The sequence below is a fragment of the Drosophila yakuba genome, chromosome 2L (genome assembly GCF_016746365.2).
Source record: "Drosophila yakuba strain Tai18E2 chromosome 2L, Prin_Dyak_Tai18E2_2.1, whole genome shotgun sequence".
Lineage (NCBI taxonomy): Eukaryota > Metazoa > Arthropoda > Insecta > Diptera > Drosophilidae > Drosophila > Drosophila yakuba.
The window spans coordinates 27012187-27031582 of record NC_052527.2 but is presented as its reverse complement, the minus strand read 5'-3'; the positions used below and the strand labels follow the sequence as shown (position 1 = coordinate 27031582).

At 44.9% G+C, this 19396-nt stretch overlaps 1 protein-coding gene across 10 annotated transcripts in view; it reads right to left on the bottom strand.

Moving 5' to 3' along the window:
- The window catches only part of LOC26536134 (protein CEPU-1), a 427226-nt gene that overhangs the window by 117937 nt on the left and 289893 nt on the right, over positions 1 to 19396 (bottom strand). The window contains exon 7 of one of the 10 annotated variants that reach the window (XM_039370843.2): positions 18726 to 19392. The exons of 5 other annotated variants lie outside the window; for them this stretch is intronic. In XM_039370843.2, coding sequence (XP_039226777.1) covers positions 19249 to 19392 — 144 coding nt within the window. In that variant the 3' untranslated portion in view covers positions 18726 to 19248. Of the gene's footprint in view, positions 1 to 18725; positions 19393 to 19396 lie in introns of those variants that run through there. 4 more of the 10 variants (XM_039370840.1, XM_039370841.2, XM_039370848.2 and 1 more) reach the window with 4 other exon arrangements.

Sequence of the window (19396 nt, the reverse complement as noted above, 5' to 3'; positions counted from 1 at the left end):
GCGTTAGAGTGGGCGTGGCAAATCGATAGAAATTTACAAGACCAATACAAAAATGAAAAAATATCAAATTATTTTTCAAAAGTGTGAGCGTGGCAGTTTTGGACGGTTTGTGGGCGTTAGAGTGGGCGTGGCAAGTCTCTGGAGTCTGTATGCTTAATCTCAACAGTCTAGCTTTTGTAATTCCTGAGATCTCGACGTTTATACGGACGGACATTGATCCTGATCAAGAATACGAGTATATATACTTTATATAGTCGGAAACGCTTCCTTCTGCCTGTTACATACTTTTCAACGAATCTAGTATACCCTTTTACTCTACGAGTAACGGGTATAAAAAGGTATTCTGGAATATAATGGAAAAAAAGAAAACCTAGAGTGTTATGACAATTAGGAGAAGAAGGATTTGCGTTTAATTGGAGAAAATAATTCTCTTCCATTAAGGGAATATATTATAAAACAAGAGAGAACGCTATAGTCGAGTTCCTCGACTATCCGATTCCCGTTACTCAGCTAGAAAAAGTGCGAAGGAGAGTCTTCAACACTGACAGTTTTCATGTACATTGGCAGTGCTAGCATAAACAATAATATTCAAGTCGAAGTGTTATATGATCGCTGATTTATGAAGCGCACTGCATAAGTGCATGGCCAGCATTCCCACGCTAACCAAAAGCCGCTATGTACATAATGTGCGCACATAGAATTCTCTCCCAACTCTCTTAACAAAAGTAAAACAGCCGCTTCTCTGCCGGCTTCACCAGGCAGCTAAGGCGCACTTCACAACCTAATAGGAATATAGTATTAGCTTCAATAATCCCCAGGGATGCATTAAAAGAACCGCAACTCCTCCACCAACCCCGGCGTCTAGTTAAGATAACCAAGTCCCTTCACACGAGGTTTTCTACTACCACGCGTCTTAAGATGTCGAGGATATCAATGACTTTTCTCTGCACGAAAGGGATACAGGGGATACGAGTGTGCAAGATAAAGGGGAGAGAGGCTACAGTTTTTGATCGACGACGGTGCGAAAAAAAACTTTATTGGCCCCAAACCTGAAGCCGGCTGTACCACGATTCATTAAACTTTCTTCGTCCAATCCACTGCAGGTAATATTAAAATAACACACCGCCTGTTTGGAAAATTTATCAAGCCACTAGGGAACAACTCAGAAATTACCTTTTTTGTTCTTCCAAATCACCGTTCTTTTGGGAATGATACCCGTAAGGACTTAAAGGCCATGGTAGTACTATCTGGATAGTCCCGAAAAAACCCAAACTCAATGGGAAAAAACAATATCGCATGGTAGTCGATTTCAAGCCGTTAAACACCGTCACCATATCTGATACCTACCTTATTCCGGGTATAAACGCTACATTGGGCAGCCTTGCCAAAAATTTTACCACTCTATATTTGACTAAATCACATAAGGGAGAAGCTTTCTCTACTTTGAATGGAAAGTACGAATTCCTCCGTTGACCATTTGGTTTGAAGAATGCACCTGCAATCTTCCAAGGACTGATCGACGATGTTATGAACATATCCGCAAGATTTGCTATGTTTATATGGACGATATCATAGACTTCAGCGAGGACTATGATACACATCTGAAAAATCTTCGATTGATATTTCCGACTTTGTCGAATAAAACCTAGAGAAATTACACTTTTTGGCTACACAGGTAGAATTTTTGGGATGCGTTATTACAGCCGATGGCTTTAAGGCAGATACGAAAAAGGGCAAGCCGATTAACGAAATGCCACCCTTAGCTTCTGTTAAGGAACTACAGAAAGCTTATTGTAGTAAAGCAATCGAGCAGGGTTTAAATTACGTTGGACTCGGCTTTATAGTCTTTCAACGATTTGAAATCAATTCTTCCTTCTTCAAAGATATAAGCATTTTCCTGCAATACCAAGCCATTCCATTTGAACATTGTACAACCTTCGGTCATACTTGTATGGCGCAGGTCCTGTTAGCATAAATACTGACCATCAAACTCTCACGTTTGTTTTGGGCAGCAGGAATTTCAAAGCGAAATTGATACGTTGGCATAGAAGAATACAACCGCGAACTCGTTTACAAGCCTGGGAAATCAAATGGGGTGGCTTATGCGCTTTTACGCATTTCGCCTCAGCTTAACCAATTGTGTACCGATCCGATGATGATACACAGTCTTTGGCTAGCGCTTCACATGAAGCTCTTAGCCGTAATAATTAACGGTGTCAAAATTTCAGAAGCGTACTTGAAACTTTTTAAATACATCTGCTTAGCGAACTTTGCTTTATACAAAATTCGGATAAGGCATTAAATGGGGGTCCATAACAAATGCCGTTAGGTAATAAAGCCCGAGCAGTCAAAAATGACCTGTTGGCTATGTAATAGAATGGTGCACACTAATTGCGCTGGTTTTAACGGCCGAACAAGTGATGACCTAGCTAAAGGCCCTAATCTAAAATACTGTTGTGATACTTGCCCAGGAGTTGCGAATGAAATGCAGCTCTTTATGCGCCAAACTAAAGGTGGCTTGAAAGGACTGATCAGCAGTTTTGGCGTGGCTAGAGATAGTTTTCGTCGAGCTGATGATCTTCTTTCTCCGCTTCATTCACAATTTAATAGCCTCAAACTATTAGAAGAATCTCCAAAGCGCAAGAAAGCCGCTGGTGGTAGGCTGCCTAAGGGGAATGCCCCGCAACCTTCGGCAAGTGATCAACAGGACTCCACAGCTGATCAGTTGACGATCGCAGCAAACCCTCAAATGTTGCTTAGATCGGCAGCTAAAAAAGATTCGGTGCAATCCGATCAATCGGTTGTGGAGGGAGTCCAGCCTGGGATTGATTCCATCCGTCCCGAATTGTTTACCACCACAAAGGAATATTGAGTCCGGTCTACCGGCTCAAGTTGGCACTTCAGAAATACAACCTGCAGTGCCAAAACCCCTCTCGGTGGTTCCACTAAAGAAACAAATTTGTGTTTCTCGGCTTTCCCCTGATCAAACATCATCTGATGTACTGTCTTATATACAAGCCAAAACAAAAGCCGACAACATAAAAGTGGAAAAATTTAACTTTTCTTATGCTAGGGACATCTCATCTTTCAAGATAACTGTCCCAAATGAGCTATTCTCAACCATATGTTCTGGTGATTTTTGGCCGGAAAGTATGATTGTGAAAGAGCTTGAAGCTAAGATTAAAAATAGAAAAAAAGGGCCCGTGGGAATTCAACTTCCCACAAGAGGCCAGATCACTGCCCCATCCTCCTCTACTACTTCTACTTCTTTATCTTCAAAAAACTAATATCTAGTCTCACTATCTGTTATCAAAATGTAAGAGGCTTGTGTAGTAAGCTAACTAATTTGTATTCTAATAGCCTTTCCTTTGCATCCCATATTATTGTGTTTACAGAGACTTGGTTAAAACCGGAGATACTTAACTCCGAAGTTTTCCCAGGTATGTACACAGTATACAGGCATGATCGTCCCTCCAGGCGGGGAGGGGGAGTCCTATTTGCTGTTAGGTCTACCCTCACGTCAGAGGAGGTACTTTTTGATGAGTTCCGTAACTTAGAATTCTTATGCGTAAAGCTGTCATTTTCTGATAGCTTTGTTTATATTACGTGCTCGTACATTCCGCCGTCTTCTGAATTTCCTGAATATATTAACCATTTGTCCGCTATCCAATTCGTTTCAAACAGACTGTCCGATAGGGACCAACTAGTTGTTCTAGGTGACTTTAATATACCAGGCACTAAGTGGTGCACAGAAGAACAGTCGAATATTCTCCTGCCTATAGCACAGCATGACTTTATTGACGGCTTGCTTGACATATCGTTGTTGCAAGTTAATTATATTCGAAATTCTCTTGGTCGTTTATTGGATCTATGTTTTGTTACAAGTCCAGAAAGAGTGTTTCTGACTAGAGTAGCACCTCTTAGTCAACCAGAAGATCCATACCATCCAACTTTCGAGGTGACAATCGACACAGGTACCGTAATAAAAGAAATGCCAGATAAGTCAACCAAACGAATTCATTGTTTTCGTAAGGCAAACTTTCCGAGGCTAAATCTTTTTATATCTGGCTTTAATTGGTCCGATCTATATTCTTGCAGCATAATGGCCGATGCCGTAGATATTTTTTATACAGCAATTAAATCATTTTTCAACTCTTGTGTTCCGATGTACTATCCGTCTACCTCTTACAAACCTCCTTGGTTTAATAAAGAGTTGACACATCTAAGAAATGTTAAGTCCAGACTTTATATAAAATTTAAAAATACCGGTTCTCAATCTATATTTTCTAAATGTGTAAGTGCTCGGTTAAATTTTACCGTGCTTAACGCTCAGTGTTATAAGAATTATTTAAACCGTTGTAAGTTCCAGTTCGCACAGTTCGTTAACACTAAGCGCAAAACAACCAGTTACCCTTCCTCGCTATTTTTTGAAAATACTTCGGTAACATCGGATCAGGCAATAGCCGGTCTATTTGCCAAGTTTTTTCAAACCACATATTCTACGTTACCTCATTCTGAACGGCCTTACTCTTACGCGGTATCAAAGTCAAATTTAATATTCTGTCCCACTTTAAACGAAAGCTCACTGCTTTATGATCTTCAGCGAGTTAAGCCTGTCTATTCGCTAGGTCCCGGCGAAATTCCTGGCTTTTTGCTTAGATTCTGTGCGGAAGCCTTGTGCAAGCCTCTACTAAAACTGTTTAACTTATCTCTGGAATCTACACAGTTCCCCCAAATATGGAAGGAGTCCTTTGTGATCCCTCTCCATAAAAAAGGTAGCAAGTTGGATGCATGCAATTACAGAGGAATCTCTAAATTGCCTGCTATCCCTAAGCTTTTTGAAAACGTTATCACTCCTCATTTCCAGCACCTTTGTAGGTCAATTATATCACCATGTCAGCATGGGTTCATGAAACGCAGATCAACAACTACTAACCTTCTGGAGCTAACCTCCTTCGTAGTACAGGGCTTCAAAAATAATCTTCAAACAGATGTCATTTATAAGGATTTTAGTGAAGCATTCGACTCTGTTAATCATTCACTTTTAATAAAAAAAAACTTGATTTATTAGGTTTCCCTGTTGATCTCCTAAATTGGATTCTAATTTATCTGAATGGCAGGACGCAACGGGTCCTCTTTAAAAATTCTCTTCCTTGTATTCTCCGAGTCACATCCGGCGTCCCACAAGAGAGCCACCTAGGTCCGCTCCTTTTTACCTTATTTATTAACGACCTTCCCTTAACAATAAATCATTCGCGTGTACTAATGTACGCTGATGATGTAAAATTATGCTTGCAATATAAGGACATTTCTCGCCATTTGGACTTACAATCCGATCTAGATTGCTTTCAAACATGGTGCCGTGATAACGTATTAAACTTAAATGGCTCTAAGTGTAAAGTTATGACCTTTTATCAAGCCAACTCAATGCACGCAACTTACACTTTAAGTGGGTGCTCTTTGGACAGAATAACACATGTTGATGATCTTGGTGTTCTTCTGGACCCTAAACTTAAATTTTCAGACCATATTGTCAATTAGGCCAGAGGTGTGCTTGGTTTTATAAAACGGTGGTCAAAGGAATATGATGATCCTTACATGACCAAAACCTTACTTATTTCTCTAGTCCGTCCGATCCTCGAGTTTGGATCACCTGTTTGGAGTCCACAATATGAAGTTTACTCGGACCGCATCGAATCGGTTCAAAAGAACTTTTTACTTTTTGCCTTACGGCGCCTTAATTGGGATGCAAACCTTATTTAAGTAGATAAATGTTAATTAACTTACCCTCCTTAGCTAACCGTAGAACGATGCTTGGAACAGTCTTTATTTTTAACCTTATTCGTGGTGAAGTGGATAGTCCCGACTTGGTTAGTCGGCTAAACTTCACTGTTCCCAGCAGATTTACTAGAAATTCACTAGAAACTTCACTGTTCCGAGCAGATTTACTAGAAATTACGTACCTCTAAGTTTTAATCATTGTCGATCTAATTATGAGTTGCATGATCCCTACAGAGTATTATGTTCTGACTATAATAGATTGTATCCTATTATCTCTAATTCTGACTCTCTGCCGTTTTGAAAGCGATCAGTAATAACGTACTTAACGAATTCTTAGATCTTACTACTATATACATATATTTCCTCGTCCTTTACTGTCTTCTATATCGCGTCAATCTTCCTGCGATTCGAGCCGTACGATACACGGTAGCGCCCCTCGGCCGGTTGTGCGGGAGGTGTGGCCGTGGGACTCGCGCGTTAAAAAAAAAAAAGTAAAAAAAAATTAAGTAAAACAAAAAAATACCATACACCCATTCACACAGATAAAACACAACCTTACACATATATAGACCAAGAACAAACTAAACGATTAAATCCCTAAATAGTGTCTTTTTGTAAGCTCGATTTCTACATGCGCAGTAAGTCCATCCCACGTATAAGTTAACAACACGCTTTACCAAAAGCTCATAAAGAAAAGCTTAGGTCAGCGTCTGCATTATTTCCTGCACGCGCCAACCTAAAGTAAACCAAATCATAACAAAAGTAATATTAACGGAGCATTAGACTGCAGTTGCAAAACAGTTTACACGGGCACCTGCGAAATATTCACAGCAACAGGAAGAAGCCAAATTTATTAAGAAGTCATCAGCAGAATTGCAATTAACCAATTACAGCCGACTGCACAGCTGACAAACTGTTGTCAAACTTTGATTTGTCGCTGCCGCCGTCGCTGCACCAGCGCTACACCAAATTCTGATTCACAAAAGGCCAGATTAGGGAACTTGAGTAGAACTTTAATTTAGTCTTAATTTTGCATCCAATCAATCAAGTTGAAAAAATAAATTTGTAAATTTATTTTTTATTTTATTAATAAACGAATAAATTAACTGGCGCCTGAACAGGGACCGGTTTATAACATAACAGAGCAAAAAGCCTCTGTTTGCGAATAAAAGAGCAAAAAGCCTCTAAGCTCGCGTCGTGACGAAAAACAAAAAGTGTAAGTCGCAAATAACCGTGTTCCGTTAAATAAAAGGGAAGACTCCTATCCACAGTGGTGGCCCTAAAAGCAACGTAAAGGCCCTTCGCCCACAAAGACCAACGCCGTGCAAGGCCCGTCCCCACGGAACCTTCCGAAGGAAGTATCGCACCTGGATCCTCAGTAGATGCAGCAAACCGGACCAAATCCAGACGATCGGGAAGGATGGCAACAATAACCTACTTGTAAGATAGTTTTAAGAAAAATTTAAAGAAAATTCACAACCAAAAACGTAAAAGAAAATTAGAAAATTAACAATTCAAATCAAACAAAACTTAAGAGAAAACTAGAAAATTAACAATACAAGTTAAGCAAATTTAAAAGAAAAAATTATATTGGCATAAAAATGTGAAAGTGAAGTGATCAACCAAAGTAAATAACACACTGTAAAAATATAAGCGATTAACTGACTACAGAATACTGTAGTATAACAATTTTCAACTTTGCGATTCCCTACGAGAACCCTCCAAAGTAAAAGGAAAAAACCAGCTACTGGTTTTCAAACATATACAAATTTTTCTCTTTAACCAAAATATTTCGGAATTTCGTTGAACCACTTTCACTGGTGAAGAGCATTGCTTAGCTATTGAGCTTTTTCAATAGCTGTTGCGAATAACAAATAGACGAATATTGTCCCATACTGTTTATTTTGTTTATTATACTGGCAGCTAGGGCCGACCAAGAGCTATATCGAAATCACAAGTTGAGTCTTTGCCGAAAAACGAAGAAGTGACAATTGGCGGGAGTAGATAACAAAGAGAGAGAGAGAGTGCGATGCACTATTGGCATCGCAACTGCTATTAATGAATCCTATAACGTGCCACTAGGCCGGAATGTGTAGCCCCGTGGGCATTTATATAGCACCAAGTTCCAATAATTATAGCTGTGCTTCTATTGGAAAGTTGGAAGACGCTCTCAGTGTTGGGCAACGTTTTCGGACATGTAAACCGAACTAACACAGCCCTAGAGTCAAGTTCTCGGTCGCAAGTGGCCAACAAATTCTTCTTCATTACACCACCCGATAATATTTCTTCGTTAGATGCATGATTAGCGGGAATTAGCTTGTTCTTTGCATAATACGTTCCTGCCTCTTTTCCTATTAAATTCTCAAGCTGGTAATAACAATTTCCCAGTTTCATTTTCTGCGTAGGTTATAGTGTCGCACATTGCGATCATAGGCACGACGAATATTGGCCTGAATGTCTTTTCAAATGATGTCTAAATTGTTAGATCGGGAAATCGGTGTTATCGGTTCTTCCAATAGGGATAAATTCTTTACCAGAATCAGATCCATGGGTAATCATATCCAATCCGTATAACGCACGGTATGGTGAGTATAATGCAGTATAGACGTGGTTTCGTAAGAAAGGCATTGAATTCCACAGCTTTAAATTGGACTCTATTGTCACTCACGATGGTTTCGGTTACACCTACACTATGAAAGACTTCTTTAAAAGGAAATCTATGATTGCAGTTGAGGTAAATCTTTTTAGGGGTTGTAACCAGGGATATTTGCTAAAGTGGTCTAATACTATAAGCAATCCAACGTAACCTTGCTTAGGGTCCGAGCAGGTCAATATATAGCCGTTGAAATGGGCGATACGATGAACAATGCTCACCAATGGGTGGACGTAACGTATTATTCGGGGCTTTGTTCTCCTTACATGCGTCACAGGATCGTATGAAATCTCTAACATCTTTTGCTTATGCAAATGCTACGGAAAATAAAATGCAATTGTCCGAAAAATTTTACTTTCCCCAAATAAAGAAGAAATAGAAAATTTGGTAAAACAATGCAAAGTATGCAAGAAAGAAAAATACGATAGACATCCGACTAACCCCGTTTTAGAGCAAACTCCTATTCCGGAATACCCCGGACAAATTATCCACATCGATATTTATTCTACAGAAAAGAAATTAGTTCTAACAGCCATAGACAAGTTCTCTAAATTAGCGCAGGCCAAAATAATAAAGTCCAAATCAATAGAAGACATAAGAAACCCTCTAAGAGGGAATTTTTTCTACTATGGCGTCCCCAAATATGTTGTCATGCTCTACGAAAAGTCTTTAAATTCACATTCCATAACCTTTATGCTCAAAGACTCAATATAGATATTTTTCACACTCTCTGAAATTGTCGTCGTGCGTCACTTGGAGTTGCCTTAAACGGCTACTCTACACATTGGTTCCCGAAAGAAAGGGCAGACTAATCCGTGGTAGTAGAACACGTTTTATTCTGGAAGACGCAGTGTGTCCTCCAACTCTTAAACGACAATGAAAGCTTAATTTTCCGGCAATTTACAATGGCGAAAAACAATGTGCCCAGACACATATGGGCTTACAAATCCTTCCTCATTCGGACTTCTTAAAAATACTAACTAGCCTATCGATAACAATATTCGATCCGCGACATCCCCGACCCCGTGAAGAACCGCTTCACTCAAATCCAAAACTGCAAGTTTAGAGACGGGTCGCATCATTGTCCTAGATAGACCGTTGTCGTTCACGCGCACCTTAGCGCGTCTGACGACTCCATCAGCTCCGCTGTAGATCTCCTCCACGATGCCCTTGCGCCACTCTCGTCGGGCCAAGGCAGGATCGCAGACGAAGACCATATCACCCTGGTGGATGGGCTCCGTTCGGCGGCACCACTTCTCGCGGCGCACAAGCGTAGGCAGGTACTCCATGACCCACCTCCTCCAGAAACGGTCTCGTAGCAGGCGAGCAATCCTCCACTGCTTCCTCGTAGAACCCTCCTTGGGCAGCTCCGCATCCAATCCAGGCGTATCCGGCAGATTGGCTACTCCCTTGAGTAGATCGTTTGGCGTCAACGGCGCCTCCTGGTCCGCATCCACAGGCAAGTGGGTGAGCGGACGCGAGTTTACAATATTCTCCGCCTCAATCAGGAAACTCTCCAATACATGGTCCCTCGGCGCAACTTCCTTCAGGGTATGACGCAGTACTCTCTTGACGCACTGCACCATGCGCTCCCAAACTCCGCCCTCAGACGGGTTCGCTGGACAATTAAAAACCCATTCAATGCTTCTGCTTGACAACTCACTCTGAAGCTTCTCCATCTCGAATACGTCACCGAAGCGCCTGGCTTCCCTGTCAGCTCCCACGAAGTTCTTGCCGTTATCGCTGCGCAGTCTATATACTGGCCCTCTACGGCAGACGAAGTTCCTGATTGCAATTATGCAGGAATCCGTCGACAGGTCATGCGCCAGCTCCAGGTGAATCGCCCTTGTCGTCAAACACGTAAACAAGGCGACCCAACGCTTCTCCTTGTGACAGGACACAGTCACCAGCAGTGGCCCAAAGTAGTCCAGTCCTGTGTATTTGAATGGCCATCCACCCGCATCCAGTCTGTCTTCCGGATGGGGTCCCATTATCGGCGGCATCGGCCGCGCTCGCTGCAACTTGCACTCGTTGCACGATGAGATGACTCTCCGCATCACACGCCTCATCTTTGTGACCCAGAACTTTGTCCGGATCTCCGCAATCGTAGCATCCACATTTTGATGCTTCATCCTGGCGTGGAAGTCTCTCACAATCAGCTCTGTCAGACTGTGCCTGTGTGACAGTAATACGGGCCTCCTCGCACTGTACGGGATGCACAGTGCGGCATCAATTCTGCCGTAAGCTCGCAGAATCCCGTCCTCGTCTAGGTAGGGCACCAACCCTCGAATGTCGCTCGATCTAGCGACGTCCTGTCCAGTTTCCGCCGACCTCATCTCGTCGGGGAACGACTCCAATTGTGCCTGTCTGACCAACAGGTTCTCCGCGGCCTTGCATTCTGCTGCAGTAAGGCCGTATTCCTCGAGTTCGTTTCGCTGTTTGCGGCACCATCGCGCAAACCGTAGGACCCAGGCTGTGGTCCTCACCAGGCGACTGAAGCTCGAGAATCTCTGAAACGGAATAACAAAATCGTCTGCCGCAACTAATGCAAACTCACAGGGCATCTCTTCTTCATCAGGGGCATCTGGAACACGCTCAGTTCCTTCCTCAGGCCCCGGCCAGCTGGCTCCTGGCTGCCTCAAAAATGCAGGTCCTCTTAGCCACCTTGATTCCTGGCTAAGGTCGACTCCTTTCTGCGACCGCGTCGCATCATCAGCCGCATTGTCGGCTGTAGGCACCCATCTCCATTGGGAAACCTTCGACGACTCCAAAATCTCCGCCACTCGGTTGCCAACAAACTGCTTATACCGGCGGTGGGTGTTGCCGATCTATCTCAGCACCGTCTTAGAGTCCGTCCATAACACCAGGTCCGTGATGACCACACTGTGCTCCTCCTTGACAGTGTTCATCAGCCTGGTTCCAAGAACTGCTGCCTGCAGCTCCAGCCGTGGGATCGTCATCGTTCTCATGGGGGCACACTTCGTCTTCGCACTCACGAAGCTCACCTGCACGTCGTCGTCCTCATATGTGACCCTCCAATAGGCCACCGCCGCGAATGCTGCCTGACTAGCATCCACGAAGACGTGCAACTCTACGGCCCGGACTGCTCCACGCCCAAAATAATGGCGCGGACATCGGAACTGTCCCACGGTGTCCATCTCTTTGCGCCAAATCGCAAAGGCTTTGCTTAACTCCTCCGGTAGTGGTTCGTCCCACTGGATCTTCTGCCTCCAAATCTCTCGCAGCAGCAGCTTCGCTGTAACCATGAGGCAGCACAGGAATCCCAGGGGATCGAACGTTGACATCACCAGGCTCAAATATTCCCTCTTCGTAGGGACTCGATCTCCACTCAGGACGCTGCTTGGCACTCGATGATACTCCACGTTGAATCTGAAGTCATCTGTTGCTACTTGCCAACGCATTCCGAGGATCTTCTCTTCAGCCTCACCCCATCCGACGCTCTTGACTCGACCAGGTCCTAAAGCCGTCTCCACGGTGGGTGAGCTGGATGAAAACTTGCATAATTCGAATCCAGCATCCTTGTGTATCTCCTTCACTCGGGTAGATACGCTGATAGCCTCGCTCTCTGTAGCGAAACTGTCCACGTAGTCATCGACATAATGGTAGTCGGTGATGGCCTTGACCGCTCTCGGATCCGAATCCCGATACTTCAAGGCATTCATAGTCTTCACGTAATGCGCAGCGCTCGGCGAGCAGGCTGCTCCAAACGTCATTACGTTCATCTCGTAGACATCCGGATCTCTCTCGTCGTCGCCATCTCTCCAGAGGAATCGTTGGGAACATCTATCCTCGGGTCGGATCAGCACTTGGTGGAACATCTCCTTGATGTCACCGCAGACTCCGACGGCTCCCTCTCTGAAATGAAAGAGCACAGCCGGCAAAGGCTTATAGTGCTGAGGCCCTTTGTCCAGCTCCGAATTTAGCGAGGTTCCTCCAACTTTGGCTGCAGCATCAAACACAAGCCGTACCTTGCCGGGCTTGTTTGGGTTTTCGACACCAAAATGTGGCAAATACCATAGGCGATCGCTCCTTACCGCGACCTCCTCCGGCTGCAGCCTCCTCGCGTATCCTTTAGATACGTAATCCTTTATAATCCGATCGTATTCCTGCGCCAACGGCTTGTTGCGCTTCATCTTCTTCTCGACGTTGACCAGCCCCCTGTACGCCATCTCATAGCTCTGTGGCAGCACAACGTGGTCGTCCTTCCAGAGTAATCCCGTCTGGTAGCGACGCCCCACTTTCACCGTGGTGTCTTCGAGTATCCTTTGGGCCCGAACATCGTCGCTGGCTGCGACCGGCGGCGCGTGCTTCACTCCAAAGTTCTCCATGTCGAAGTAGTCCTCCACCATCTTTTCCATCGCGTCATCCACTGACACGGCAAGTAGGCAGGACCTCGGTGACGGCGTGGTCGGTTGCCCACTTACAGGCCCAAACACAACCCAGCCCAGCTCGGTTGCGGCCGCATACGGTCCCTCTCGAGCGAACCGCCTCGTCCTAAATGGCAACCCCAGATGTCCGTGATCCAGGCCGATGAGCAGCTTCGGCGCCACGTTGCTGTAAGGCTTCATCGGCAGACGCGCATCCCTGTGCACGCCCTGGACATCTCGTCGGCTCAATGTCTGCATCGGCAAACTCAAATTCGAAACGGCATAAACGTTTTTCAATACATGGCGAGTGGGCTTTCCAACTCCACTTATCTTCAGACTCACCACGTTGGTAGGCTCTCTGGTTGCCTTACCTCCAAACCATTGGATATTTAGCTGCCGACGCTCTCCTTGCACTCCAAGATCCTTTCGTAGCTCGTCATCGATCATCGTGACGGAGGAACCCTCATCTAGGAGCGCATACGTATCCACCTCTCGCCCCGCTCCGTACAGCGTAACCGGCAGTATACGGAACAGTAGACGGCCTCCTTCGGCGTCAACGCAGCTCAAATTCCTCTGCATGGGCGTTCCCGCTTCACGCGGAGCTCCTCTCTCCAGGCTGTTGCTGGGAGCGGCTGGCTGCCGGTTCCTCTCCTGGTCCCTGGCCGGGCTGCGTCTGGAAACTGCTGGCTGCTGGTTCCTCTCCTGGTCCCTGGCTGGGCTGCGTCTGGAAACTGCTGGCTGCTGGTTCCCTTCGTGGCGTCTGAAGCCACCTCGCTGCAGCGGCCTTCGCTCCTCGTCCGCACCAAGTAGCAGACGGTGATGCTCCCTTCGGCATCCATTAATCTGGCACTCACCTTGCGTATAGCAGGATCTAGCCGTGTGCCCGCTTCGCAGGCATTTGAAGCAGAGCCGATGCCTCTTCACATTGCTCCACCTTTCCTGTGGCGAGGCTCCAATAAATTCTCTGCAGTTTAATATTCCATGCTGTCCTCCACAGATGGGACAACCTCCATGCCGATCATTCTGTTGATCGCATTCATTATGGTTGACGCTTGCATGTAGAAGTCGACGCCTCGGCTCCTTTCCCTCGACGTCCAAAACCGTGCACACCACGTTTGCGTACTCCTGTAGCCACGCGCTGAAGTGGACTACAGTGGGAAAGGGCGCAATCGTTGCAGCATGCCTGGCCCAGTCCACTCGCTTGCTCGTTGGCAGCTTGGCCACAAGCTCCTCCATGAGGGTTGGGTTCCCCAGGTGCTGCTCCGCCTTCGCTGACTGCAAGAAGGCCGCGAGGTTACTCACTCGGGTTGCGAAGGGAATGATTTTCGCCAAATTGTGCTCCGAAATTGGCTGCACCTCTCGCACGTTGTTGAGCTGGCTGCGTATAAGCTGCTCCGGTCGTCCGAACCTAAAGCCCAGCTGCTCCATCACGGCGCTGACATTTCCTGGATGAATCAATAGCGCCTTCACTGCCTCGCGCGCTTCATTCTTCAGCGCCTTCAACAACCTCTGGTTGTTCTCCAGGTCCGTGCAGTTGTACGCTCGGGTCGTCTCCACGAACGCACAGCTGAAGATCAGCCACTCCTCTGGCTGCCCTCCAAATATAGGCAAGTCCGGAAGCTTCCTTGGCCCATATGCTCCCTGGATTCCACTCGGCGTCGTCGCGGCGTAGGATCCGACAAGTGCTGTTGTCGCATTGTGGATGCTCACGCTCGGTAGCACGAGTCCATGCGCTGGCTGCGCAATGCCTGTTGCACACAGCGGCTCCACAAAATAGTTGCTAGTAGTTAGCAATGGCGGTCCACTCGAAGATGGCGGCAGCGTGCATGCCGCACCGCTCGCACCGTCACCGTTGTATGGCACCGACCCGACCCCGTTATGTAAGGCCTCTCCGTTAGATGTGGGTATTGGCTGGTCGCTCCAAAATGGCGGCCGCCCCGACGCTCCACTGTTGGCGCCAACTGCGATTGGCGCGCAATTGGCGGTGCTCACACTTTCCAGGGATCTAGCCTTCTCCAGCTCCCTCTCCAACGCTGCGATCCTCTCCATGAGTTCCAACGCGAGGGGCTGGTTCACTTCCAGTACTGAACTCGCAGCTGTGACAGCAGTACTTCTAGGTTGGGAAGCTACTGTAGTCACCGTAGTGGCCGGGCAAGGAATCGACGCCGCCGTGATGTTCACCCGCGTCCGAGTTTCTGCTCCACTACTGGCTGGATGCTGACTCACTGTTGTTATAGGGGTGGCTTCTCCTCTGTTCAGCCGGGCACTCTTCCTGGGGGAATGCTGCATCTTTCCCAGCTCCAAAATGGCGGCGCCTCTGCGCGTCCAATATGGCGGCGCCTCTGCGCGTCCAAAATGGCGGCGCCTCTACGCGTCCAAAATGGCGTCTCTGACGCCTCGTGCCGCTGGCTGCGGCCACGGATGCTTGGCGCTCTTTTGCGCCTTCTGACCGCTGGCTGCGGTCTCCACAAATGACGCTTCTTGCGTCTCCTTGTCGCTGGCTGCGACCCGTTCGCATCGGCGTTCGACGCTGGCTGCGTCCCTCTATGTCGTTGGCTGCGACTCCTCTGCCGGTACGTAGCGCTGGCTGCGCTCACACAAATCCTCCTCGCTGGCCGTCTAAACCGTCACTCCAGCTCCGGCAACTCTCTAGCTGGCCGTCTAAACCGTCTTTCCAGCGCAAGTTGCCCCTGCAGTCGCCCTAGGACTGCGAATAAAAGGCTGTCGTCGTGCGTCACTTGGAGTTGCCTTAAACGGCTACTCTACACATTGGTTCCCGAAAGAAAGGGCAGACTAATCCGTGGTAGTAGAACACGTTTTATTCTGGAAGACGCAGTGTGTCCTCCAACTCTTAAACGACAATGAAAGCTTAATTTTCCGGCAATTTACAATGGCGAAAAACAATGTGCCCAGACACATATGGGCTTACAAATCCTTCCTCATTCGGACTTCTTAAAAATACTAACTAGCCTATCGATAACAATATTCGATCCGCGACAGAAATAATGATATGTATCAAAAAAAAAGGAACCCACAGAAACTTTCCAGAATTACTAGAAAGAGCAGTGTACGAATATAACTACACTATTCATTCTGGAACAAAGAAAAGACCACTTGAAGTGTTCTTTGGTAGAACAGTATCAACTAACCCCGAAGCCTACGAACAAACCAGACTTGACAACATAGACAGACTAATAGACAAACAGAAAAAGGACCTCGAATACCATAACCAGAAACGTAACGCATTAAAAAACTACAACGTAGGAGACGAAATTTATGTTAAGATAAACACACGACTTGGTTCTAAATTATCAGCAAGATATAAAAAAGAAATAGCTAAAGTTAACAAAAATACTACAGTTGTAACAGAATCAGGAAAGAGAATACACAAAAGTAACATCCGAAATAACTAAATTTATTTTACTCTTTTAGGACATTAATGCTATGCACCATAACAATAGCACATGGACTTCTAGACATTACCAACTACACCGACGTACAGACTGCAGTAATAAATAAAGGATTAGGGAAAATTCAAACATTCACCACAAGAATAATTCATGATATAATTCATAGATATAAACCACATTACAAACACTTTAATTACCTTAGCTTTATACGTAGATAACTAACTAAAACATTCAAACAGTTACCACACTATAAAACAATTTAATAGAAACCGCATGGAAGTACATTGTTGGTACTCCAGACCACGACGACTTAATTCTACTCCAAGATAATATGAACAATCTAATTAACAATAGCAACAAATAACTTTTAATTAACAATCAATTTCAAGACTGACTAAATCAGATAACTAAATTTACTAATTCTTTATCAAACTCTATCAGAAAAGACAGCTATGTTAACACAGAAATAACTTTTAACTTGCAAAATCAAATCAGGCTTGTCAAAGAAGAAATCATAAATGTTAAATACGCCATTCAATGGGCTAAGCTAAATGTAATAAATACATTCTTATTAAATGAAAATGAAATAATTGAAATTGATAAGTTTTCAAAGAAAGCAATATGCCATTACTATCCATAGAAGAAATGTTAGAATTTTCCGATGTAACTATATTAAATAACAAAACAATAGTTTTATATATAATTAAAGTCCCAAATTTAGAAAAAACTATAAACAAAAACACACTTATCAAGCCCACAATTGTAAACATAAAATTGCAAGAAATATTTTTCAATAACGGAAATATGTTTGGCATAAAAAATAAATGTAAAACTTATCATAAGATTAAAATTTGTAACAAGAATAATATTGTAAACATTAGCAATAGTACTTGTCTACCTAAGCTTCTGATAGGAGAGAAAGGGTTATGTGAATTCAGCAACGCAGACCACATCAAAACAATAGAGGAAATAAGCAGCGGTCTTATAATGGTTAACATCTACAATGGCACACTAGAAAGGAACAAAAAAATGCAGAAACTGGAAGGAACACACGTCATCAACTTCTTCAACGAGACCCTCACCATCAACGGAAAAGAGTTCAACAGCGTTAAGACGAAGCCCATACAATCATCAAGGCCCCTGATCCAAATAACCCCTGCAGAGAAAGAACGAATCAAAATACTATCTCTCAACGTTTGGCAGAATTGGAAACAGATAGCAATTACAACAAATGCTACGTCACCCTTCTCTTCGCTACCTCCACAATCGTCGCAGGGTTTTTATACTGTTGCAAACGAAAGCAAAAGAAGATTATTCTACAAGTGGCATCTCCCGAACCCCTGAAAACCGATGGCTCAACGGTTATGGGCTGGAGAGCCCAGAAAGGTAAAGTTTAACCGAGTGTCGACGGGGAGCGATCTTTTCTGGTGCCGACACATAACTTTTATAAGTTAACGGTGGAACAGTAACTGCTTGGTTACACCTTTCTTCTCACATCCCGTGCTGACTCACCACGACGACAGTTAATCGACGGAGCGCTGACCGTCCGACTCCACTTTTCCCGCACCCCGTGCCGACTCAGCACGGCGACATCCGCCGTTGGATCGCTAACCGCTTGCCGTGCAATCGAAGCACGGTGAAAACTGCAAGGAAGGCTTTCCGACCATATAAAGTATATATTGTTGAGCCGAGTCGATCTGGCCATGTCCGTCTGTCCGTCCTTCTGCCCGTCTGTCCGTCCGTCTGTCCGTCCGTATGAACGTCGAGATCTCAGGAACTACAAAAGCTAGAAAGTTGAGATTAAGTATACAGACTCCAGGGACATAGACGCAGCGCAAGTTTGTCGATTCAGGTTGCCACGCCCACTCTAACGCCCACAAACCGCCCAAAACTGCCACGCCCACATTTTTGAAAAATGTTTTAATATTTTTTCATTTTTGCATTGTAAATTTCTATCGATTTGCAAAAAACTTTTTGCCACGCCCACTCTTACGCCCACAAACCGCCAAAAACTGTCCTTCGCACTTACACTAGCTGAGTAACGGGTATCAGATAGTCGGGGAACTCGACTAAAGCGTTGAAGCGTCGAGATCTCAGGAACTACAGAAACTAAAGCATTAAGCATACAGACTCCAGAGATATATACACAGCGCTTTTGTTTGTATAAAGACTTACCGCTCTATTATCAGGAGGGCGGATGCAGTTTCGGTGAATTTGTTGGAAAGGGGGTATGGATTTTAAATCACTTTGGTTATGTTACCGTGGTCAGCAGAGCTTCTAGATCCCTCTCAATTTATACATATTGATCCCTTTAATTTCATCTCATTTTTCTTTTATTATATTTATTTGCTATAATATTACTTTTTATTAAGACAGATTTATTTCATTAATTGATTTGATTTGTATTTAATTTAACAATTTATAATTTTCATAAATAAAGTAGCATATATGATATTTAAAATTTTTAATGAGATTATTAAAACACCGATAAACTGGGTGGTAAAAATAATTCATTTATTTGGCAGCGACGAAGAGAGTAGTGTGCGCTTGACTGTTTTAAATTTCGACATAACATATATTTCCACATAATCCACTTAAGGGATGAGAGACCTTTATTATGCTCTCTCTACCTCTAAATGTGTTAAAATGTTTGTTTACTCCATACAAAAAACAATAAATTACATTCTATAACTTCAGCCAACAAACAAAAGCGGCGCCAGTTTGTGGATAGCCCTCCGAAACAATGATCCGTCGATCCTTCTAAGGTCGACGGTTCTGACCATGCCGACCTCCCCTGCGTACGTCGCTATAAGCTTTCCCAACAGCCGCTGTTGAGGCGGCAGGTTTTCCTCTGCCACGACGACGACGACGATTTGCCCCGAACTTGAAGGCACAGAAAATATTCCCGGGACCATCGCAGCCAGCACAGTTGCCTGACTGACGAGGCGGCTTCAACGTCGCAAGCAACTGAGACCCGCCTGGTCGGGCAATGGCCCCTCGCCAGTTTTGACACCTCCTATAGTTCGCCCATGTGCGGGGCCCGAGGGGGTGTGAACGCTTTTTGATGCGAATTCACGAATCGCGTCCGCCATCTCCTTGATCCGCTCGCAAAGAGCCTGGAAGTTGCGACTCGCCCCGACATCCTCGTCGACCAATAAACCTTT